General features: G+C 36.8%; 1 protein-coding gene across 3 annotated transcripts in view; it reads right to left on the bottom strand.

Annotated features, from left to right (window-relative positions):
* Positions 1–7726: 7726 nt before the first annotated feature.
* LOC106699877 (protein FAM19A2-like) overlaps positions 7727–26896 on the bottom strand; it is a 94347-nt gene continuing 75177 nt past the window's right edge. For all 3 annotated transcript variants that reach the window (XM_023324572.1, XM_023324574.1, XM_023324573.1), the window contains 3 exons: positions 19216–19365; positions 18281–18405; positions 7727–8463 (listed from right to left, as the gene is read on the bottom strand). In XM_023324572.1, the coding sequence (XP_023180340.1) occupies positions 8452–8463; positions 18281–18405; positions 19216–19365 (287 nt within the window). In that variant the 3' untranslated portion in view covers positions 7727–8451. The remainder of the gene's footprint in view (positions 8464–18280; positions 18406–19215; positions 19366–26896) is intronic.

Here is a 26896-nt window from a genome sequence, read left to right as displayed (position 1 = left end):
CTCTCCCCAGCTTTGGCCTAGGATGTCCAAGGTGATTCTGAGATTTGCTTTGCACATAAGAAGAATGTTTTTTTTTTTTCAACCAGATAGATTTATCAGTCCAAACGGAAGATTCTATCAAAGGCATTGAAGGTTCAGACACCTGACAGAGCCAGAGCTGTTCTTTTGTTTCATGTTACGTAACTGAAACTGCCAATTTTCTCTGACCTTTCTCCACGATATTTTCAGGCTGTGTTTACAAAATGTGAGGACACTAATCTAGTTTGCATTTCATGAAATTGCTTTCATCAGGAATAAAAGTGCCAGCATGTTAATTCTGAATTACAGTCTTGAGTGTAGAAAACAAGTAATATCCACTCATATGGTTTCATGAGAGAAAATCATGCTTCCTGTATTCATTTTACTTTTTGTTATTTATGTTGGCCATCCTTGTTGAATCTAATGAATGAAAACTTGCAGAATGAAAACTGCCTGTGTCTCTGGATGTGATAAGCCATGTGACAAATGTGTTTCCCACATGCCTTCATCATCCTCCACCTCTGTAGAACTATAACTTTATATAACTCCTTTCCTGTTGAGCTACAGCAGCACTATGGAGTGGTGTTTGTACTTGAAAATGACAGCTAAAGGTGTGCGAACAGCGTGCCTTGCTTCTGGTGGGCCAGCTTTGCATCTCTCTGGACCCCTCCACAGATGGAGAGGTTTGCCCCAGGTAGGAGGAGACCAAACCAAGGATATGAAACAGGGATGACCAGCCTCCCATCGGAAAACAACACAGGAACTGAGGGACTGTGGGATCTGTGATACAATAGATAATTAGTCAGGAACATCTGTTGTAGGAAGTTCCGCTGTACCTCTTGGGCTGTGAATCTTATAGCACAATTTGGCTTTGAGTGGTGAGTGAGCAGGACGAGTTGGTTGTTCTCTGTTTTTTAATTACACTGATGAACAACTTGTATTTATCATTGAGATCCTCCTTTGTTTTGACACGTGGAGAAAAAAAACTGATTAAAGAGGTAGTATTATGCATTTTCCAGACGCATATTGCCATTTTATAGCAACCTCCAGTTGTTATGAAAATGCCGTATAGATCAATCATAACTTTAAAGAAGTTTGATTTCGCAATTTGATGCCTTGAATCTGTCTCTACTCTTTGCGATGTGTTGACTTCAGCACCTCATATTACAACAATGCTCCTCATTAAGCCATTTACAGTCATTCTTAGGAGCGTTGGACTGATAAGTAGTTTGTATATTAAGTTCAGCAGACTCACATTTCCACCAGGTGTTTGCTACTTGCTGCTGCCGTTAGTCTGGAGGAGCTGAGAGGGGAAAGGTGATCTGTAAAAGCAACCACTTAAGCACCCACTGGAGAATCAAGGATTTCTCAAAAAAGCATTAAATAATCAAAGCAACACTCTAGTCATTTTTTTGAGGAAGGAATAATATCATAACATGACGTAAAGCTCAAATAAGTTCATTTTACAAAATACTTTCCTTCTCCTTAAAAAGATTCTAATGTTCTCTGTTTCACTTGTATTGTAGTTTGATAATGAAGCTAATGATTGTGTCCTCATGTTTTGCTTTGGGATTGAATGTCCAGTGATTTCAATACAAATGCGTATATGAAAATAAAAGGTACTGTAGGAATTTTGACCTTTATTTCCTCTGCTATTGAACACAAGTGTATTTACCCTTTATTTTGGGTAGACATTTGGTTATAAATCAATGTAATAAGTCAATAAGCAGCTCAAACCAGCGCTACAGTTGTTACTTTGGCAAAATGTCAAGATGAAAATGCCTAGCTCATTAAGAGCTTGCACAAAATTGTAAAATAATGTTCAGTTTTACTGAACATTGTATTTATGTAATTTTATTATAACCGATTCCGACACACAATTTTTCTCTATTTAGATCCATGGTTGTCAGGCTAAAATATTTTCAAAATTTGAGTCAGCTTGTTATAGCTTAGTAAATTACTGCACAAATTGATGTGCAAAGCCTCACCTGTGGTGTCACCAGACTGTTCCCTCTGTACTTTGTACCTGTACCTGTGCCAACTATGTTTTCCAGTTGGCGCATGATGAGCATCTTTGCAGTGCAATATGTTTGATTCAGTGCTCTGCATTCACCAATTTGTCTAATTGTGGCAGCTAAATGTGTTCTCGAGCACAGAATGCCAATTTAAACTAAATCAATCTGCTGTATGGTGCAGGTGTAAGCTGAAGAATTTGAGGGTGTTTTTACACCCTGCAAAAGCTTAAACGAAATGTTTTGTGAACATTGTTGTTCTGCAATTACAAAAGTACTTTTTTGTAATTGCAGTAAACTATCTAATAAGTTTCTCCTTTTACTTTGATCATATTGTTTTTAAATAAATGGTCGCACAACTAATGATTCTATTTTTGGGCCCTTTAAATATTAAAGTGGTTGTACAAATTATTTTGAAATACGGTTAAGAGACATTTTTTATTACTGTTAGTTTCATTTCATGCAATTAAAACCACTACCTATACCATGGAATAGGTAATAAACAAGGAAATTGTCGGAGGAAGGCACAGAGTTAGTAAAACAGGAGCTCCTGCTTTTGGTGATTTAATTAAGCTATTTGGAAATGTTCATATCTACAATGTACAACTCTATATTTGCAGATGCATTTGTCACTGTTTTCTCTGTCAAATAAAAATTGGGTTATTGTACATATTTTGATAAACCTTAGAGAACCAATAGCATTCAATTGATGGGCCATTTAACCTTTAAACAGATAAATAAAGATGCTATAATTGTATCATTATCATTAACTCGTCTGAAATGTTGTTCTGGAAATACCCGCTTCCACTTACAATTTCCCTTAGCTATTTATAATGGTCAAAAAATAAAGTAAGCAAATAAATGCAGAGTTATGTATTGAAAATGTTTCCAAGGAGAAAAAAAAAATGCAGTAGGGAATCCATCAGAATTTCATTTCGCGTGTCTGCCTCTCCCTGTCTGCCCATCCAGATAGACATCAGTTCATTGCAAACCTCGCTCCTATTAACACATTCACCGGCTGCCAGGAGAGGAAGTTAAAATTTTCACCTTTCCATCAACTCTCCTTGCCCGTTGACACCTACTCAACCTCCCACCTCTTCTCCCCCTCTGTTCCTTTGCTTCGTCTGCTCCACAAGTTCCACAAAAGATCATTTCCTTTTCAAATTACAGCAGACCCTTTCGCTGACCCAGGGCCATTCAGATAATGCAGTGTGGGAACTGAGAGTGTCTCTGATGAGAGAAGAGCAAATGCACTGGGCAGCACTAATGTCTTGTCAACATTATACTTAGAGACTTTATCTATTGGAGCTTCATTGCACAGGGTGGTAAAGTCAGATTCTTCAGCAACACTATGCTAAAAAGGACTGGCTGATGCTTTCTTCACAGAGAAGAAGCTGTTAGTGTATGTCAATATACAGTATATGATGCTGTAAAGAAATCTTCTGATAGGAAGCCCTGACAGAATGTATGAATGATTTGCCGAAGCAGCTTGCTGGCTGTGTTGTGATTCATAAGCTAATCGCCTCTTAGTCCAGTCAGGCATGACAAACACAGAGAGGAGGACGTGTCAGGTACATGCAGCAAGGCTTTGATATTAGAATTCAAGGCATCTACGTCTTGCCTTGAGCAGGATAATCCCATTATGCCTCAGGTCACAGCAGTACAAACACAAAGATGCAAAGCTCACCTCAAAATAAACTGTCTTTAAGTAGAGAGAAATACAAATATGCATCAAAAAAGCATCACACTGCAAACCAAAACTGAATGAAATCCCCAATTTAGGAAAGAAAAGTGACTCAGATGTTGGAAAAAAGAACCCCCACATTAGGTTAAATCAAAACAGCAAAGTTTTTCCCAGACAGTCTTTTACAGTTCATCTGGCTGTTTGCAAGATCGAGCAGTTTTTCATTACATTCTGTCAGCTTTCATTATAAAATGAGAAAATCTAATTTTGCGCAGTGTATCTGACAGTTTTTCAGACTAATTCATCCTGTCAAGAAGATGCCCGGGCAGACCCAACAGATGGTGTTTGTGTAAGTGAGCATTTTGTTTTTCGGTGTGCATATTTTGCAAAGTGCAAGAACCTTCTGAGTTCAGTCCTAAATGTGCTCTGTGTTTGTAATGCCTTTTTATTCATTTATTTACTTTAGGAGAGGAAAACTGCGACTTTAATTGTGATTCCTGCCTTTTGTGGTTTATATAAGCATAAAGCAGATTGTAATTGTTAATTGTTCAAATCATATAAACAAGCTACTTCAATATTTCATTGAACCTGTAAGATGAGCTCCAGCTAATATTTTGGTCTATTACTGGTCTTCCAATAAAATTGGATTGGTGAGTCACTGTCAGCCTCTTCCATGGGGATGTGTACCCATCCCTGACCACAGCTAGAAAATACCATTTTACTAATATTATTTTCTGCTTGAGATGGTCGACCAGGGGATTCTTTCCAGGAAAGAGTTACGGGAGGATTTTAATCAACAGCTTTGGAGGCATCGGTCTGTAAAAATTGCAATGAAACCAGCTATAAACTAATAACCCACATTCTATAACACACTTTAAAGAATTCTATTAGGAGAAGGTACACTGGTCAAGTTTAATATGCAGGATCATTTAAATGCAATTTTATATTTAATAAGAAAAATAAATTGATGTTTTGAAATAAAATGAAAACTGTTGTATTTTTGGATGGTATTAAGGCAAAATTAACTAGGTGATATTAATTTATCCACATAAAGAAAGTATGAATTTATGTATTGGAGGATGCAATTCCAGAATTAACTGGTAAAATCCACCATGTAATTGTAAAATGTAATTAGAGCTCTTTTGCACTAACAATGTACCTGCTTGTATTACCATTATAGTAATTTTCAGTACCTCTTTTTACAGAAGATGGACATAAATTGAAGGTTTGAATGACCTTGTGCACAAAGACAGCAATTTAAGCAGGACTACAAACCACAAAAAGAAAATGTACATTTGGGAATCTTTTCACATATTTTTTTTACAACTCATTTGCACAGTACAGCCTGTCATTTCTTTCTGTGCTGTTTGTACAGTTTCTTAATACGATACAAACATCATAGATTTAAAGTTAATGTCACATCAAACTGAAACTTTAAGATGTGGATGAGATATAATTTAAGGTGTTTTCCAAAGCTCTGAAAGAATCATGTTGATTTGGGCAGCAACCTTGTAGGCATACCAGGCAAGAGAATAGCAGGTGACTTCCACTCTGTGATTTGTCACCTCTGTCCAATTCATCAGCGATTGAGGATGAAAAGCTCATGTTAAAAGAAGCAAAAACCTCAAATCCACTCTGATTTTCAAGCACGTTGTATGCAAAACCCATTCATCTTTTTTTGAAGGTCTTTTATGGCAGAGCAACAGAACCCAGAGGAGCTCCTGAATGAAAAGATCTTTCATTATTAATAGAATATTAGCCCACATTAAGGTGGATGACTGAAGGATTGTGTTTCAACACTGCAGGGGCTGTAAAGTGCACAGAGGTTAATTCTCTGATCCAAGGGTAGATTTGGATCATTGTTTGTAGATAGAAGAGGTTTTTTTTTCCAGGGGACAGGAATCATGTCTTCCCTTGCTGCTCCTCAGAGCACTGTGGTAGATTGCCTGGTCTGATTAATCTTAATGAATTATGCAAATAGCCTTTATCTCAAATGATTTAGCAATGTTTCTGTATTGTTTTATTAATGCACTTTTGAATTACTCTGCATAATCACGTAGCCTTTCCTCAGCCTGTTTGTAATTCATCGCCAGCTCTTTATTAAATCCATGGTGGTCTCTGGTGAATTGCAAGCAGGAATGAGAAATTAGTCATTACTGTAATTTAATGATTTCTAACCAAACAAGACGCAACCTGGATCACTAACCATAGCAACCCTCCTCATTTCTCTCCGTCAGCATCAGTCCCACGGGTCGGATCTTTGGGAGCAACCCTTCTACGTTTTTGCTTAATTAATTATGTTTAGTATAAAAACATTCTTAGTGAATGCACTGTTTCAATTACAGAAGAAATTGACTTACAAAATATAAAATTTGCCATAAAGTGATAGTTTGTTGGAAGTTTAGGTACAATTATAATGAAATGAAGCATTGTTTCTTTGTCACTTGTCTTTCTTGCTATCAGAATACATTTCTCAGGTTGTCCTTTACACAAAGATGGTTTAGTGACCTTTGTCTAGCAGTGAAAAAAGACAGCTACAGGAAAGATTTACATTTCAAAACTATTTTATTATATCAACAAAAGGGCCTGCCCCATTTATAGTGTGACTTCCTGTCCCTACGGTGATTGTAACATGCAGCTGAAATATAAATAAATTCCCAACCGTTTTCTTCTCCCCACCCTGCTCGGCTTCCACAGAGAAGGGAATGGAGCTTCATGTTGATATCGGTAATGATAGTAACCACATTATATGCGTAAAAATGGACAGACATTTTATTTGCCCTTGGATCCCACTGATTCAGCTGGCTGGCAAGGCCACCAGGACTTAATAATCCTTTTCCATTCATCCATTATCTGCCACCCTCCTATCACACGGCACAGCCTACCTCCGTCAGAGAGTTTATTTCATTTAATGCCACACTGCAATAATGCATTATGGGACAATATTCAGAGCAATGAAAGGAGCTAGAAACTGCGACAGTTTGGTCAGTTTATTGGTAGCATTAATATTTATCTTTTTTATTTTATATTCGGACAACTAAAACATTTAGTTTGGGGAGAAATTTGAGCAACAAAAAAGCTGTTTTCAAATGGTCATTTTATGTATTTATCGTTGGAAGCTATCCAAAACAAGCTGGCCCATGTGAAAAGTGTAATTAAATCCAGAGTTGACTGTGATTAACCACCTGTTTTGGAAAGCTGAATTCAATTTCACCAGGCACACCCAGGCCTCGGGACTGCAACGAATCAATCACTGAACTAAAGAAATTCAAGAAACGATTAGAAATACTGTCATTGAGATTTAACACTTGTCTTACAATGCCCTTTATTTTATTAGTGAAGAAAGCACTACTATTATTCAGTATTGTGTATTTTTCACTGACATTGTTGTTGTTATATATGGTGTTTGTCACATAGACGAGTCAAAAACCCTCCAGTGGATCTGAATTGAAATCATAAACTGTTCAAGACTCACTTCCAGTCATTGCAACCACTTAATAGTAGATGTTGCACCAAAGGTGACACAACCAGTTATTAAGACAATTACTTTTCACATATAGCCAGCTGGGCTGGGATAGCTTTTGTCCGTTAATAATAAAATCATAATTCGATTTAGTTATCTTTGGGTGATATATAAAATTTGTTAGATGATCTGACACATTTAAGTGTGACAAAAACAACAACAAAAAAACAAACAAAAAAAAACAAGAAAATTGTAAAGGGGGGAGAATTTTTTCACAATACTCCATACATCTGTAAACTAGATATATATAAGACATATTTTTCAAACCAAACTGGAAGGGAACATTTTCCTTTCTGTATTTATTTATTTTTGTCCATGGCCTATTTTTGCATTTGCTGATTTTCACATTTCCGTTCCACCATGAGATCAAACCTGATTAGCTCTGAGTGATCCTCCCCCTCGTTTTATTTGCTAGAACATTTGCTCAACATGCTGAGCTCCACCAATTCACCAATACAACACAGACTGCAGTTGTTCTAAAGAGAAATGTTCATTGAGTCAGATTTATTGAGATAATATTGACAGTTGTAATGAATAGCAGTCACCAGGCGTCGAAAGTAACAAATACCATTAAATCATTGTTGCAGAACTCACCTACTTTGACCTTTCATTTATTTTTATTTCCAGATGTGTTTATTATGAGTGTCTTTCAAAAGTGGTCTTAACATCCTAATAAATTTATAAAGAAGAAAGGCCAGGCTTTTTCAAACCAACAGAACATAAGAGGAGATATCTCCTCCATAAGGCTAAAAGGAATCAAAAATGCTTATGACCTCACAAAAGCCTCCACAGAGATATGCATCAAGAGTCCCAATGCTCCTTCTGGCAAGAACATGACACAAAATTTCACATCACATGTTTTAGGGTGGGTTTTTCATGGTCTAATCCAGTCTTCAAGTCAATAAATATCACCATGGTTGAGTTTTCAAGTCCATTGGATTAGAAGTATAATACAAAGAGAGATTTGGTGGGCAGCAGAGTTGAAAGAAAGCTACTGTTGATGCTAGACAAAAAGTCAAGAATCTGTTTGGCATTGCAGTCTCATATGAATTTTTTATACTTTTTCTCTTTTTGTTCACTGGAATGTCCCAGACTAATGTCTGTGTTGGTCCCTGGTTTTCGCCAGTCTATAAATCCCATGGTATCCAAAACGTCCTACTTGTGTTGGTCAAAGAAACATCTTGGTTCCAAATATCTATCCAGGAAAAATATGACTATCGAGTAACCTGGGAACAGAGAGAAAGAAAAGCAATGTCAGAGTACGATATATGGCTGTAGTAGATACAGAAAAGTAACTTCTTTTCACAGCAGCTTTTCAAACATTTTGAAAGCCAAATACTGTGGTAAAATCTTCAGGTTAAGGATTTATCAACATGAAATGAATTATGAGTCCAGGTCTTAAACTTCTCGATGGCAGTTTTTCTGTCTTCCACATGACTTTCATGTCAACAGAATCATTTGATTGCCTGTTAAAAATGCAATAACTCTTTTGAAACGTGTCTTTGCCCTTTCTTATCGAAAAGTATCTAAGACATTAGTATCCGGAGTTTTTAACTATTAAGTTATAAATTATATTATTTTATACAAGATCAAAAGAATACTAGAAAAACAAAATTTCTGAAGAAATTTAGCCGGGGCCTGCCAAGGCGCGCCCGTCGGGCTTGGGCCCGGCGTCGTCACGCCACAAATTGGCGTCGACGCTAAAGAACGCCGCAACGTAATCAGTGGCACGCGGAGAACCACAAGAACGTTAAGCGAGGCGGACGTGCACCATTCAGTACGATTTAAAATGTTGTCAAGGCTTTTATTTTGGAAGTTTTGTTAAACTTCATTTCAAAGGGCCAAACTAATCCCATGCGTAATAGTCCTTGGGTTAAAATAGTTATATAATGCTCAAAACACAAGTAGCTGATGTAAAAATATTCAAGGCTTTTATTTTGAAATTTTCAGTATGCTCCATTTTAAAGTTCCGAACTAATCCCATGTGTAACAGTGCTTTGGATGAAAAAGTCATATACGGCCAAAAAAAGCAATTACGTCATGTAAAATATTCAAGGCTTTTATTTTGAAATTTTCAGTATGCTTAATTTTAAAGTTCCAAACTAATCCCATGTGTAACAGTGCTTTGGATGAAAAAGTCACATAAAGCCAAAAACAGCAATTACCTGATGTAAAAATATTCAAGGCTTTTATTTTGAAATTATTATTATGCTCCATTTTAAAGTTCCGAACTAATCCCATGTGTAACATTGCTTTGGATGAAAAAGTCATATACGGCCAAAAAGAGCAATTACGTCATGTAAAATAGTCAAGGCTTTTATTTTGAAATTTTCAGTATGCTTAATTTTAAAGTTCCAAAATAATCCCATGTGTAACAGTTACTGAGTTAAATCAGTTATATACAGCCCATAGCAGCGGGTAGTTCTAAAGGCCAGTTCTCAGTCCTGATCTGTTTCAACTGAGGATAGATAGAACTACAGCGATGCGTATTTGTAGTCCAAATCAGCAGCCAACAGCCTCTTGAGTTCCGTTGCCATGGTAAATAATGGTCTCAGCAGGTGTGAGCTGTGAGTCATACATGCTCAAACACACAATTGTGTGTTTGAGCCAACACGGTTTACTGAAAAAAAGCATTGGAAACAAATCCTTCTTGTTCGGGAACTGTAATACATATTCGAAAAGCGTTTCGAGCGTATGAGAGGCCTATGTGTCTTCTGCGATAGTCCCGAGATTCATATCTGTACCTCACTCAGAGCATTTACAGTGATGAGAGAAAGAAATGTTGTGCCCAGATCTGAAATTCTATTCAAATACATGGGAGAGAGCCTCAGACAGCCTCAGAAAATCCTGTCGCATGACTTTGCTCTGAAGCACCGTGACAGAAAACCGTACGGTCTAGATAAATTTCGAAAACATTTTACCGGAGCAGACAGGCGTATCAATGTCAGGACCGATTGTGATACTAATCGTGCGATATTTGTGGGCGTGATGGCGATTTCAAAAATGATTTGGGCTGAAAAAGTTGTCTTCATCTCTCACTCTAAGCAGCCAGAGACGCACTCTAACTTTAGGAAAAATGAGAAACTTTGGGTCGCTTAGAGGCAAATTGTGGACAAACCGTAACTGGTATCGACGAGCCGTCTTCACTTTCGAAGAGATCACAGACGTATCTACAAAATGAAATTTGAATGGCATTTCTAGGTGAATTTGTGACGACACAGAAAATCCTCAAAAATAGGGTATTTCTAGGATTTTTCCCATTGACTTATAATGGGGTTTTTTTCGTAGTTTTTTGCGAATTATGTCGCGACGTTAAGCCCAAATCCCACCAGAAGTAATAGCTGGAATGGCGTGAATTTTCTGCAGGTTTTGATACCTCATTTGTAGGTGTGCACCCAGCGGTATGAGCCGCATTAACGGTTACGGAAGAAAAATAAAGAATAAAGAAACACTTTCTCCGACAATAGCAATAGGTTCCTGCCATTGCTTTGCATGGCAGGCCCCAATTATCACTGTGGTGCGCTATATTATTTGGTGTCTGACATTTTTAATATGGAACAAATTATTCATCTATGCTACATATTTGTAAATTTATAATTGGCCTCCCTTTGAACTTTTTGCAGCTTTCCAGTGAGAGTAGCTGTTTGCATAGTTTGAATGGAGCGTCGAGCTGCTTCAGGACATGCAATAGAATCACACTTAGTCCCTGAAGCAACATGTACACAAGGCTTCAGTGAGATCGCCTATTGATCAGAAAAATATCTCATAGAATCACAATTCCCAAAGCAAAGTACTTCCTTTATGAAGCAGAAGAACAACTCTTTCGTCAATGTTTAACCTAAACTGTAATAAAATATGAAATGGGCAAAATTATCAGCAAGACATTTCAAAACAGAGAACTAATGCTTGCTAGTTGGAAGTGTTTTTTCTGCTTGAAACTTTTTCTATTTGTCTTAATTGTTGCACTCTATATATAAATTGAAAATGGTTCATTTTACACATCTGCAATCCCCCTGCATCTAGATATTACATAGATACTGTTCAGGTCAATTTGACCAGCCAGTCAAATTGAAGGGTAAAGAAAAAAGTCAAATTCTATTTGTTTTCTTGCAGCTATGAACCATACCCCCCCCCCCACACACACACACACACACACCACCACACACATACATGCACACGCACACCAACCCACTTCAACCTTTATTTCACTGGGAAACTGCGAGAAAGCAGGTGTTCATACAGCTTTTGACAGGAACCTTTTCTGTTCCCGTGGGCAAACTCCACCCACACTGAGTGGACATTTAGCAGAAGTGGGGAAAACATTAATACTCTCTGCAAGACTCATTTATCTTGATTTTAATAAGCGGTTCAATTTGACCCAGAACAGTATGTGTGTCTCAAGTTCAATTATAAAGATCACCCATTGAAAAAAAAAATTCAAAATGTAATATAATTTTTTTTATTTTTTTTTTTTTTTACAAAAGATCAATTTCAAGGATAATTATTGTTTTTTTGTGTGTAGGTTTTTTCAGTGGACATAAAAAATGTAAATTAAAATGTATGTCCAAATGAGTAAATGAGTAAATTGTTGTCATTGATCCTTAATTTGTGAGAAATAAAAACAACTTTTTTTCTTTGTTTGTTTGTTCAGTAACCAATATTTGCACTCCCATTAGCCTTCACTGTGCCAGCAACCTTTAAGATATATGTCTAAATTAAAAAAAAAAGATGCCCTAGTGCATGTAGACACATACTATTAAACTAATATATTCACCTTATTTAAATGTTATGGGTTTGCTATTAAAGCAGGCTCTTGTTCTGACGCTGTGCAGCCACCAGCAATAGTCAAAGTGTGACAAGTTCAAGGTATGCATATTCCCAACTGGTATGTTTATAATTCAAACATCTGTGGTGCTGCACAACATTAATGGCAGACAGAGGTCTGCTGAAATAGAAACTGCATCATGGTCAATGACATATAGAAATGAGGAATATTATTATTCATGACATGTACATGGCATACTGCAGTGCTTGTGTATGTTTTCATAAATATTAATCTAAAATATGCAATTATTAAACATTTTGTACATTTTCACCTTTAAGCAAGATTCTTAAAATAAGCGGACAGCTTAGCTGTTTCTTATGACTTTGTGATTCGCCCTTTGTGAGCAGAAGCTTTAAAGCATAAACACAAACACACACCAGCAGGTAGAAGGGGTGTTCCTGTGAGAGTGTTTGCACATTATGGTTGTTCATTAAGCGGTTGCTGGGATGTCACCAGTTGAATCAGCATGCCATTGCCACAAGCAATCAGTAGTCTGAGTAATGCAAATCCAAATTTCTACACAAGAATGATTTTTATGCTATTTACAGGTGCAGCTGATGACACTGTGCTTGCTGTTTGGGGAGCCACAATTTAATTTTCACTTCCATGCGACAATCCTCAGGCATCATGGTGTGAGAAAGGATATGGAAATGATTTGATCTCACTGCGGTTGCAGCAGCAGGCAGCAGAAATGGTGTATAAAAGGCAGAAATCTTGATTGTGGAAATTCTTTTACCTCAGTTTGCTTTAATATTGATTTGAAAATTTTTTTTATCTTAAATGTTGCGATTAAAAAACATGAAGATAGGATACGACTTGTATTTTCAAGGCTTTAGGGGGATAAATAATATGGAATGAGGTATAAATCAAAAGGTGTAAAACACAAGAATGTAAGATCATATAAAAAATTAGGAAGGAGTTAGTGTGATGGGATTTTATGGGCACCTTTGTTGCTGCTGAGTAAACACCAAAGGAGTCAAACAGAAGGTACATTTTTATTCAGAATAAAAATTAATAAGAAAATAAGTTATGCAACCAAGTGAGATACCCGCATGGAGTGTTTTGGTGAACTTAACTTGGTTAACATGTAGAGTGATTTGAAAAGAATTGGTACATCTAGAGGTACCAACATTACAAATAGCTGGTGGATGGTATACACTATTATATATATATGAAGCATTCCAGAGAATGCTTCACCGGTGCTTTAAATCAGGGGTCTTCAACTTTAGTCATCAGGAGCCACTGTCTTGTAACTTTTAGGTGAATCCATGTCCAGCACAACAAGATCAGTTGAATAGTCACCTCTGCAGAACTTGCAAAGGTGAATCACCCATTTTATTCAGGGGTTATGGAGGAGGCATCCATCTAAAATATGCATGTTAGGAAAGTTATTATCATCCAAGACAGACCAGACTCAGAGACGATCATGTTGTTGTCCACCAATAACTATAGATCCCTGTGCCACTTGGCATGTATAGATGAACTCCAATATACAGTTCAGGATGACAGATATATTATTCCTCTTACCTCCCCATTTATTCCAATGTCTCTGACTAACAGATATGCCAGCTCTTTGCTAAATTAATTAGTTATAGATGCATCAATCACTAGTTGATCAGTGCATCAAATTATATTCCAAGTAATTATTCTTTTTTTTTTACTAGTGAGTGCATTAAAAAAAACAATCAAACCATTACAAAATGGTCCCTACTCCGGACTGAAAGCTGGAACAGGGAGTTTTGATGAAACTGTGGACTTGGCCTCAAAATTTAAACAATACTTCAGAGGTCCCTCTCCCTAAGTCTGATGTGTGGGGAAAGGGTGTGAGCAGCGTGTGTACAAGCGTGTTTGACATTGGTAAAACCTTCCAGCTGTCTCTGATTGGTTGTTTCTGACCATGAGCACTGCATTCATGCAAAAGCCTCAATATAGTTAATGACATAGTGACAGTTTTAAAAAACATATATATAAAAATATGCTATTGTAAAAGTTAGCTGCAGCAACTTTAAGAAATATATAAGATGTAATAAGATGAAACCAACATATATTGTTGTGCATATATGCACTGGAATAAATATGTCTTCCACTGCGTTGATACAATAAAACTAGTCAGATTTTATTTTTTATCTAGAATATTTTCCTCTAGCTCTATACAGTATATTCAGGCTCTGTTTGGTAATACAACCTTTTTTCAGTTTAAAGTTGCACTGGCAGATTTTTCATACACTTTTTTTTTAGCAGGTATAAAACATATTTTTATTGTCTTGGAAAAAATAAGTCTGAGACACCTATCCATCACTAACACTAACACATTCTCTGCAAGCTTCATAACACCTGTCATGTGGGAAGGATGTGTGGCTCTTTTGCCCTGTGCCCTCTGATTGATAGAAAGCAAAAAGCAGGAGCGGCTGGAGTTATAATTCTTGACATCACCAGCAGCAGGACAATAAAACTAGCTGCTCCTAGAACATGTACAGAAAGAAGGAACAAACAGAGTTTATCGAGCAGGGCCTACAGGGTGTTAAGATGTCGGATTTACTGATGTGACTTCATGTGGTGAAACAACACAACCATTTTTTATGAGCAATGCCATTAATGGAACATCTGGAAGGATTGATTTGCATTACAAGATAAAGAAGGCATTGAAAGTGAGACTTTAACTTAATTGATATCCAAAACATCAGTTTTGTGGAACACAAGAAGATTCTGTTGAACTATAATTAAAAAAATAAATAAATAAATGAAGTCTATCTTTAAAGAAGCTAATGAAAGCAGAATTTCAAAAGATTCTTCTAAGAACCAATAATTTTTTTTTTTACTTTTTATTCTTAAAGTGCCACAGAGTCTTTGAAGACACTGAGCGCTTTGGTGTCATTCCAGTAAAAACTTAAGGTTAGAAAAACTAAAATACATCACAGACCAGTATTTGCTTTTCTCATTTGTGCATTGGCATGCATTCAGCAGTTATTTGTAATGGTCTAAATGACAACAGGGGTGATTAAAGAACTTATTAGCAGGCGTAGCCGCAGCTTTGTAATCTTTGTAATCATCCAAAACAATTTACTAAGGGTTTTGACAGATCTAGAATTTATTTCTAATGACAGATGGCTTTATTTATACTTGCTTTGTATATCAATTAACTTTACAAAACATCTTCCTTTGAACGTGATGTTCAAAGAACTGCTTAACTGAAGTTAAATGAAATTTCAATGGGATGGTCTGTTCTCTGTTCTCATACTTCTGTGTCTCTGTGGTAAATATGAGGTGTTGAAATACATCTAATTAACTTACTAAATTTAATTTCTAGAGCTACACTATCACCTGAATACCACGTTTGGTGAAACATGAACATGTGCAATATTGCAATCACAAAGGACGACTGCTTCCAGTAGTACATAAGATATAAAAATTTATTTTCCATCCTTAAATGGACTTTAGTTATGATTTTTGTCCTCACCTCATACATCTTAGCGACCAGGATCAGAAAACTTTGGAAGATTGTTAGTGACATTGTGATGCTAATATTTACACTGAGTAATAAGGACAAATGAAAAGTTCAGTAGAAGGAAGAGCAGCTCATTTATCCATCCATACATGGAGGGTCATGTGGGACTTTAAGTCTATTTCCTCCCGTCATTGGGTGGGTTGCCAGTACATAAAAGGCTATTAAAGTCTAATTAATGCTAATAATGAAGAACCTGCATTATTAAGATGCTTAAGTGAAGAATTTAGGCATGTTGAGAAGCAGTCCAACAGAAAGGTTGTGAACTAGTTCATGATTGTAAAATACAATCTCATGAATTTCAGTTAGCATGACTTACGGATCATATTCTTATATCTGCAGAAAGTAACTACAGAGTATGAAGCATGATGAAGAATGATTAAAAGCTTCTGTTGGTAATTGAGTGCATAATGCCGGAAACATGACTGTGGATTTATCACAAATGTGTTTTGTTCAACAGCTACTCCACGTGCTGCATGTAGCATTATTATCTCAGTTGCATGCAGACAAGACAACTAAATGCATTTAAAACAGTCTCTGCAGAATTCAGCCATGTATTTCTGCCATAATTTTTGCTTTCAAATTTTCAAAGATCTGACGATCAGTTAATTTGACATTTTGTCAATATGCTGTTTTGTTAATCATTTTAAAAAGAAAAAAGTAAAGATATTCCTAAAGGAGACCTATATTCCATTTTAGTGAAGACCAATATTAGGTTTCTTTCTTTACTAAGTGTGAATGGTGAAAACACATATTGATCTTTCTGTGATTTGTTTTTGCTCTGAACTGTCTGTTGAAATTTCATTGGCTGGAATTTGTATTTCTATAAAAGACTCCATGGAAACAGACACAGCACCAGCATCACACTGGAGACTGTGAGCCTCGTTTTCAGACAGCCCTTCTGTTCATTCCTCAGAAGGATGTTAAGTGTCCAGGAAGTTTAAGTACAGAGCCCTCTGGCAAACACAAGCCATCCCTCGCTGGCTCTCTGTGGGAGGCAGTAAGGCCATGAGCATGGAGCGACCCCCGCTGACTCCCTAATCAATAAAAGAGTCGAGGTTCTGACGGGTTCTACTAGCCACCTGGACCCCTGCTCATCTGTGCCTCTGTTTCTGCTTTCCGTGGCTGTAACAGAGGGCATGAATTATTAACCCGGCTAAAATAAAAAGCTCTGCTTCATCCAGGCCTCCTGTACCATGAATAATGGATGAGGCAGCTCAACTACTGGCTTTTGGTGAGTCAAACCATGGTCTATGATAGATGGGGAAGGGTCCTATGTGTTCCCTTCAACCACACCTATCCTCTCACCTACCAGCCACTTTTGGTCCAGCTCATCCAACAAAAACCTGAACACACATCCTGACAAGCTTCATTAATTTAGAAAGGAGATTTAGCTTGAGCACCGCTGCTCTCTGCCAGCACATCCCACTCAACAATTGTGCGTCAGGGAGAATTTTGTATTTCTTTATCCTTGGATGCCTTGTTTAGCTTTTCGTAGAAATCAGTTGTGGTCAAAAGCAGTTTAAAGACAGAATCTGATTTTCCGTCTCAGCTAAAAGTAAAACCTTGGAGACGAGATTGATTTGGATGAAATGACTCAATGTCATAATGGTAAACCCTTGTGTACAGTCACATTTTCTATTACAGAGATGATAATTGATTTTTTTCATATGCTTTATCACTCCATGTCTAATGTCTGACTTAAAACTGGCTGCAGTAGGTAACTTTCATAAAAATATGTTTTTTTACTTGTTTACGTCATGACAGCAGAATATGAGACAGATAATCTGTAAAAAATCAAGTTTCTTTGCCTCGTCCCTGTGGTCATAGAGTTACCCGCAGAAATACACTGAACCGGGTCAAAAGCAACCAATCAGAGTTAAGAGGAAGGTCTTAGTGCTGAATAAAGGGTAGGCCATTCTAAATCTTACCCTTCTTCAACTGAAGACATTTTTTTGTTTACTTGCATGGATGGTTAGGCACACCGCGAAACTAAAAAATACAGTCTGTCAATTTTCAGTTTTCTGGCAGAAAAAAAAGGATTTAGATTAAAACTCTTGTAGAAAAATTGCTTTAGATCCTTCCCTCAGTTTTACTGTGGGGTTCTTGGCAGACATTATTACACATTTCCTTATTTTTTCTATGCCAGGTATTGTTCAAATACGGTTAAAGTCAGTTGCTGTCAGAATCACAACTTCACACTAAGACGTTTTTATCCCAATTTAACTTTTACAAGCAAGAAGAGTATTTGCTTTGGATTTCCCTCTTCTTTCTGAATTGTTCATAACTAAATCTTCATGTCCTAACTAAATCAGTAAGTTAAGTAAAATACAATAAAACAACTATAGTTCAACATTTTCAACAACCAGGGGCAATGGCTAAAATAGATAGACATTAACTCCTGTGTTTCCTGTGTTTTAAGCCAACAGCATCAAGTTACACTTCACTGACTTCACTCCTGTTTCCCCCCCTGCCTACTCTGCACTGCACTCATCTGAGGCTAATAACTCAATCTTATAGTGTTCTTCTTAGCTTCAGTTCCATTCCTTTACTCAGCCTCTTCAATTATCCTAGAGTTTTATCCTAGGTCATTAAATTGGGAGTCATTTTTGTGATTCCTAAAAACCTAGAGAATACAACAAATCTTTATACATGATGCAAGATTATTACCAGTCATTTCCTTAAAAATGTGAACACAATTAAAAAATGGACCCACCTTTGTTGTCTTAACTTTGTTTCCTGTACTGCAGCTCCATCCTTTCAGATCTGGTAGCACTTTACACTCTTCTCCATCCATGCAAGGATGCATCTGGCACCACCACTTTTGTGCAACTATTGATGCTGTGATGAAAACAAAACACTTTAAAAGATGCTGTACTATAAGTAATTATGCTGTTGTTGTCTGAAAGCAGAGCACAGTTCTGATTTAGTCACTTCAGCCACATCAGCCACAAACTGATTTAGTCTCTGTGTGCATTTCAGTGATTGAATTGAGTTTTTTTTTTTTTTTATATCAAGCATCCATGGAGGTCATTTCTGCCCACGTGTGTTTTCGGGTTTGAATTACAGACATACTATATAAAACAATTACAGACATGGGTGAATGTCAGGATAGTGAGTGTTGTAAGCAGGTGTGAGAAGGGTGGTTGTGTGCACTGTAGGAGAAAGGTAGCATGCAGTCAAGGTCTTCTGCTGCTTTGAAGAAGCCTACGGGGGAAAAACACTTTCCCATGACATTTCTAAAGTGAGTAGAGAACTGTCAAAATCGAGACCTGTCAGGGCTGTTACACTAAAAGGAGAAGATGGGGATCGATTCACCTGTAACTGAGGATACTGCTGACATGATATTAAATGACCTGGCCATCTGTCTGCTCTGATGGGCATGTCTGTTGTAGCTTCAATGGCAGACAAAAGGGCTACTGAATGAACTGGCTTGAGATTTGATTTAGAAAACGGTGACGTCTCAAACAACACAGAGAGCACAAAAGTCTCTTTGTCTTCTATGCAATAAGCTTCTCATGCACAAATGAACAGCAAAACACTTGCCTGAACCACACTGACAGGTAAGACAGCTTTGCACTGTGTCACATATTTCTAATCTCGTGCCATTCTGGAATCATTACCAGAACTGTAATGAGAAGTCTGGCATACCGTCTACACAAGATGGAGCTGCTCTCGTTGTTCCCGCCACCTGTCCAGGGAAGCAGGAGCATTTGACAGTCTGGGATCTCTCTTCGATCTTGTTCTTGTTGCAGCATCGGTGTGCAGCAATTACCTCACAGGTTCCAGCTTTCACGTGTACTGGAAGCACAAACACAGGCAGTGGTTAGAATGCCTGTGACAGTTTTCGCAACATGTTTCACAGCACAGTAATGAATACCAACTACAAATTTCAGTACAGTGCCTTGCAAAAACATGTTTTTATTTTTTTTTCTGTTTCAAAATTTGTCACATTACAACCAGAAATGCTTGTATTTTAAATGGAGTTCATGTTTTAGAACAAGAAATGTAATGACAATTTCTGAAGTGGAATGAAAATGATACATAGATTTAAACATCTTTTATAATTAATAATCTAAAAAGTGTCAGCCTCCATGAGTCAATATTTTGTACAGCTGCTCTCTGTTGCATTTACAACTGCAAGAGTTTGAATTATACTTATATACATTGTCAGGTTTGGACATGTAAATTACTGACTTATTTTTTGTGCATTAGTTCTTTGAAAAATAGCTCTATTTCAGTTAGAATGGAAAAAAACCCACATAAAGTCTGAACTTTGACTGGGACATTATAACACATAAGTATGCTTTGATCTAAGCCAGGGTCTGCAACCCTTTCCTTGATATCTGACGTTCTAAAATTCTTAGACGCAATCGTTCTCCAATGCACCTGAATCAAATGAAATTTCTAGACATATTGAGTAGGTAATTCAATAATTTGATTCAGTTGCAGCACCTTAATATTGTTGCACAAAATACTGAATAATGAAACAATTTAAGGGGCAGTTTTCCTCAATGCAGGTATCTGCACAATGTCTACATTGTCAAATCAAAAGTAAACCATTAAGGATAAACTAAAAATTTCATCTAAATGAAGATGAGGTACTTTGTGCCAAGGAATAGGTCTCTTGTTTCATACTACATAATTCCACTAAGAACTGATACATGAAATATGTTCTTATTTTTAGGGTTCATAAACTGATGGAATACCAAATAAGTTTGTCCTAATTTCTCAATCTACTGAAAATATCTCTTTGGCTGCATCTTCCCAGATAATTGTTTAGGTTTGCATTGTTAACTTATGTCTTGGCTACATTACCATTGCCAGATCATTAATTATTATGACTATCACTGTAAAGTGTCAATTTATTATTACCAAGCATAAGGGGATAATAGGAGCTGGAGTGCACTATTGACAATGTGTCTTGAGAAGCATGTAGTTTATATTCCTCCTTGAAATTTGTCTCACACTCAATGTAATAAAATTGAAAGATCTAATAAATAACAATATCAACAAAGACAAGTAGAAAAGAAATAAAAATCTGCATCTTAAAGATAAAAGATACATGGAGGGAAAACAGAGGTGACTGGATCACAGTAAATACAGATTTTATTTAAAAGCTATGTGACATAAATTTCACTTTGATCATGTGAAAAAATTTAATAAAATCCAGCACTCTCCGTGGGAAGGTGGCTCTTGTCTAGTTATTGGGTAAACACAGGTGAAACACAGCTTTAGTTTGTATTCTATGGTCTCATTTCATTCAGTTCATGCATTATTATGCATTACTCATTAAAAATCCATCTAAGTATTTTAACCAAAAATGTTGCCACTCATCCTTTCTCTTATAATGTACAGTCTAAAACAGTCTCTCCTATTTTCCTTAGTTTTTTGTAAGAGACACATACAGTATACCTAAGGGATATTTTAGAAAAAGCACTGAGTACAAATATAATAAATCAAGCGTTAGACTCCTTAAAGTGATGAATGAAATGTACTTTGCAGACCGTATCATCTTAAAAATACATTTTTAAAGATTGTGAACGTCTAACACTTGGATGCATTATTTTGACTGTGCAACATAAATATCAACCACTATGTAGGTCATTAGAATAAACATCTGTTGTGGCTTTTTTACAAACCTTGAAAGTGACCAAGCTGACTAAATCTGCCAGCTGAAAATTTCCAAAAATGTCCCCAAGCATTCATTTGAGACTTCTGAAAAAAAATTAAAACTAAATCTGCTTTGCCCATCTAAAAATGCATTAAAAATGACCAGTTTTTAGTGTTACAACTCTGAAGACCATAATATATTATAAATGGTATAATATATTATGGTTAAATAGGCAGAAGCTACGCAAAATGTATAAAATGCAAAAATACTGCATATGATGATGATCCCTATGATCATGTTTGTTAAACCAGTTCAGTAGCAGTGTGTTCATTCCTATTGTTCCTGTCAGGGCATTCAGGTTATTTAGGGGAAGTTTTGTTTTATACGTCTAACCATAACAGGTATCAGAAATCCAGGACACCCCCCTTGTGGAGAGACCCTGCCTTGGGCCCCAGTGCAGCTCCACGTGCTCATATATCCTTGACCAACATGCTAAATCCACTGCATCTGAACCAAAGGACAAAAAAAGAACCTCTCAGTGGAGAAGTGCTCATAATAAATGCCTTGACATACTATATATGCTTAACTCATTTATATTTAATTTGAACAGAACAATGGCAAGTTATGACCACAATTGTTTATCTAAGCATTGACAATGCCAAGACGATAGAAATAAAAAAGCCAGAGTTTTGACATTCCATTCAGATAAGCCTTAATTATGTCTGTAAAGATTTTCAATTTGGAACTTGACTTCAAAATAGATTGCACAGAGTTTCCATCTTCCCATTAGCTGGCAATCCAGAAATCTCATCTACAACATTAAAAACATTTTGCTCTCAATCAATAAAGTGCTATTCACATTCCCACTGAAGGCAAGACAACAATTACCAATTGAGTGCTTTTCATTGAACAGAAACTTACTGATGCAAAAACAGGTCAGGCTCTGTGCTCTTGATGTGATTATTTTTAAGCCACAACACGCCCCTCCGTCAAAGTTACTTTCAAAAGTTGGTATAGTTTGAATAGAATATTCAAACTTTGTTTAAATGACAACTACACAAGGACAATAGGCAATTACTGGAGGTGCAATAGATGTTAATTTTCCTTTCAGTCAGATTTACACAGTGTTGTTTTGCAATAACATTCCCTAAGTTCTGAAAAGTGAGAAACAATTGGGAGCATACAGAGCTGTGAAAAACTTTACATGTACAGAATTCTTCTATTTTAACATTTTTTTTCACACTTGATTTTTTTATTTGATGTTACAAAGCTTATTGTCAGACAAAGATTACCTGAACAGAAACCAAAAATCTATTTTCAAATGTTTTAGTATATTAAGGGAAAGAAATCTGTCCGAGCCAACTTCACACAATGTTAAAAAGCTACATGGAAAAAAAAGCCTGTAAATTAATTTTCAAAACTTTTAAGACCTAGTCCATATCTCTGGAAAAGTGATTGCCTTCATGCATGTTTTTTAATATATATTTTTATGGGGGCTGCAGGAGCCATATATACATTTTTGGACCTTAATACAAAATGTTATTTTGTGTTTATGTGAGTTAAAGTATTTACTCTGTTATTTGAAAAAGATAAGCGTCTGTAATTGTATTGTGTTTGAGCTTATGACATGGTGCCTTTTGAGTGGTTAGTGACTAATTAGTTTATGAAAGACGAAAGTACTTGCTTTTTGTAGAAGTCTGGCACCTTGAGAGTAACACCGTCTTTTGACCGTCACTTTCTAATTGTTTTGAATCTGTTTGTTATTTTTATTTTCTTTTAAGTTCAGTAAAGACTTAAAGATGACCGTCGGATTCAAGACCTCTTTTTTTTTTTTAGAAGAAACGTGTCGCGCATGAAAGAGCTTTAAGGGGCTAGACTAGTGAGAGCTTGCCGCACTTACAGGCCATCATATTTACCGATGGTTAATTGGTTTTGTAATGATGGTAAAAGGAGAAAAAAAAAAAAGCTACTACCATGCCTATGTCAAGTGTGGCACTCTTGACTTATTAAGATGCTAGAAGCTGCTGGTTGAGGTTGCCTGTGTTGACAGAGCTGCTGATTAAAGTTATGAGTGTCAGCCAAGGTCACTGACTTGGAGGCAGGACCCAAAAACACCATAGAGAGCAGAGAGAGTAAGAGGTCAGAGGGCAGAGTTTTGTGATCAGTCCCAAATTCTGCTCCACAGGAAGCAACCATAAATAGATTCACCAGCTGACCAGTCTGACCAGCATCTTCCCATCTGAGAAATATTTGCATAATTCCACTGCAGTTGTATTTGTTTTTGTGTTTCTTGACATTTATTTCCAGAGACACAACACAATCTATATGGCTGCATCAAAATACCTAATGGGAAAGTTTGTGATTTCCATTTGTTTTTCACAGTTTCTTCCAAAGATAACTCTGGATTGGACTTGAGTGAATGGAAATTCAATTACACACATGCAGATGGAAGACTGCCTATTGCCTTCTCCATTTATGAATATCCAGGTAGCAGGAGAAATGGCATACGCTCTAAGATCAATACATTTCTACTAAAGCACTTAGGAGTACCATAAGGTTGAATCAGTAGGCGCCCATGTCAGCAGGCGGGAGAGATTCGAGACAAAAAAAGGTGAAAGGACAGAGAAGACTAATGAGAATTGGCACAATGCCCAACCCTTCAGGTAGTCAATACTACTCTGAAGCAACCACTCAACAGCACAATCATATTTACCGATGGTTAATTGATGAATACAAGTTTGCAACAAACACCTAAGTAGGGAAACTTTCAATTTTATTTTAAGTTTGTTTAAAATGCTACATATGAGATGACTGTATTGACCAGAATGAGAAAAGTACTTTATAAAATTAATATTTGCTTGTACGGTCAATCTTCAAATAAAACATTTTTAAATCAGTGTAAAATATGCGCATCTTGTCCATACAAGACCCCAAAACAATTAAACACAACTTCAGATAAACTACTACATATCTGATTATCACATTAGTTGTCTAAGACATAGGGCCAACAGGGTGAAGCAACGTGTGGAAAAATTAGGTGCACCCTGAACCAGCCAAGCATCACCAGGTTGGAGTACACAATACCAAAGAAGGAAAACATCACTTAGAAAAGCAACTGCTGCCAGTTTACCTGAAAGGGATAATGAAACAATCTCAAAACAATCTAGAGTCCATCCCTCTACAGTGAAAACTGTTATTTACAATTGGAAAACGGTCAAGACAACTCCCCATGTTACAGGAGAGGATGTGAGACAACAAGTGCTGGGTGAGACCATCCAATGTTCAAAGATGCTACCAGAAACTTTGATTCAGGCCTCAGTTAGCATTTTAAATACCATGAGAAATAATGCTCCTTATCTTAGGAAAGCTAAAGTTTCAGCACAAATGACTGCTAATTGTGAAGCAGAGTTTGAGGCCTGATGATAACAGCTTGTTTTGCAACCACATCTGGGCACATGGCAACCTTGTAGTTGACAGTATATTCTTTCATTACAAGCAAAGATTGAGGTAACATATGAGGCCATGTGTGAAACAAGTGAAAATTGCCTCAAATTGGATCTTATAAAATGAAAATTGGTGAAAATTTTGAAAGCATTGTCATCTATCTAAGAGAACATCAAAACAAGCTAACTGAACTGTAAGTGCATCTACTAATACTCTCCTTTTCCAAAGGACAATTGTATAATTTCTGCTACCCATCTATGGTGGCAGAAACCGTGCATTTAAACACAAAGTCTAGAAGTATAAATTATATTATTCAAGACATAACCAAGCTTTCATCCAAACCATACAAACACATTCTAAATAATTCTGTATGTAGATTAAAATTGAAGCTCAAAAGAAGTCAGAAAAAATAGATCAAACAAAAATAACTGCAAATTCACTTCTGCATTGTAACATACTGGTAGCCACAAGGTCAAATGTTCCCCTGTTGTCCAGATCACAGAATTGATCATTTGAATTAGAAGAAACCCACAGGTTGCTCTCAACTTCCACAGCAATCAAACAATTGATCTAACAGGCAGATAGGGAGGACTAGAGAACAACACAGTGTTCCAGCTGTCAGCTGCATGACTGGACACATCAACATCACCTGGCCAGCCAAGCACAGAATACAGTAGTAGAAGCACAACCTGGGATACATCAAAAGCAGAAACATGGTCTTCATCTTAATGCTGACAGTGAGACTTTCTTTCCAGCAATGAGGCAAAATCAGAAAGACATTGTGTGCCAAGGCTAAAGCTCAACTTGATTTGATAAAGTTCATTTGTCATTCTGCCCCTGAAGGACTATTATGTTTGAAAAAAAAAAGAAAAACTTCCCTCAAACAGACTGTTCTGGCATTGAGTAACCATCATTTCTTTGAATGGTGCAATTTTCTTTGCATAGAAATGGATGTTAACTTGTGTCCAAGAAAGCTTTTAGAAAATAGCTGAAACACAACACAAAAATTACAACCAATGATTATAATATGGAACAAAGAACTTCTTTTGAAATGGAAATCCCTTATTGTCCGACGGTAGGGAAATTCAGGTGTCAGGTGTTAAATGTCAATAAAAACATGCTTCAAAGTAAGTTAAGAAATGCTCAACACAGAATAAAGTGCATCAAAGCTGTTTGTTAATACATTTACAAAAAAATGTTTTAATTCTGAACGGGTTTTAAGAACAAGAGCAAAACTAAAACAGAACTTGTTCTAGAACATTTTTCTCACCTGGCTAAAATGGTATTATTGTCACTTTGTCAAAGAATATGCTTAAATATTTTTTGCACTATGGGTGGCATTGTGACAACTCCCAGACACAATGTTTTATATCAGTTATATGAGCATTACAGTTATGAGTTTGGTGTGAGGTTTTGGTTTTCCTGTATGCTCTTTCTCTTAGTTGAGTCTTTGTGTTGATTGTTCCCAGCTGTCCCTCGTTTCTCCTGATCATCCCTCGTGTATTTAACTCTCCTGTGTTCCCTCCACCCCTCTGGATCCTTGTTGTGGTTTTGTCGTACGTCAAGTCTTTGTAGTCTTGTTCAGTTCCAGTGCTACCAGTGTTTGAGTTTCTTGCTACTTTGCTCACCTGTGCTGCCTGGATTTTGTGAATGTTTGCTCTACATCATTTGCTCTACGACCTGGGTCCACCACCTTCATCTTCACCAACCACCACCAATTCATGACCTTTGAAAGACATGGGGTACCTGTACCTGGGCGACTGTGACACCGGGGCGACTGTGGCTCTATGGTAGAGTACTCGTTTTGCGATCGGAAGGTTGTAGGTTCGATTCCAGCGTCCTCCTGCCACATGTCCTGCACTTAACCCCAAATTGCCTACCAATCTGTGTAGGGGTGTATAAATGTGTGTTTGTGGGGGTGAATGTGACTATGTAAAGTGCTTTGAGTGGTCAAAATGATTGGAAAAGCGCTATATAAGTTCAGTCCATTTACTTTGTGTGATTTGGCAATTAAAATTGTTACTCATCAAAGATCAAATTTGGGGGTGGAAGGGGTTCTTCATCACATCATTCTCTGGTCCAATTAATTCAATATCCATATGATTCATCTAGCTCAGATTATGGAGTGAGCTGGTTTGTCCAGGGACAATTATATTGACTCATCTAGTCATATATACTACAAGAGTATCTGACTCATCTTTAAATAAGATGAGTCAGAATTTTTTCTAACTTAAAGCAGAAAATACTTTTTTTTATCAAACATGTAGTGTTGGG

Source organism: Xiphophorus maculatus, chromosome 20, assembly GCF_002775205.1.
Source record: "Xiphophorus maculatus strain JP 163 A chromosome 20, X_maculatus-5.0-male, whole genome shotgun sequence".
NCBI lineage: Eukaryota > Metazoa > Chordata > Actinopteri > Cyprinodontiformes > Poeciliidae > Xiphophorus > Xiphophorus maculatus.
Note: the sequence above shows the minus strand (reverse complement) of the source record. Positions and strands in the feature narration are given on the sequence as shown.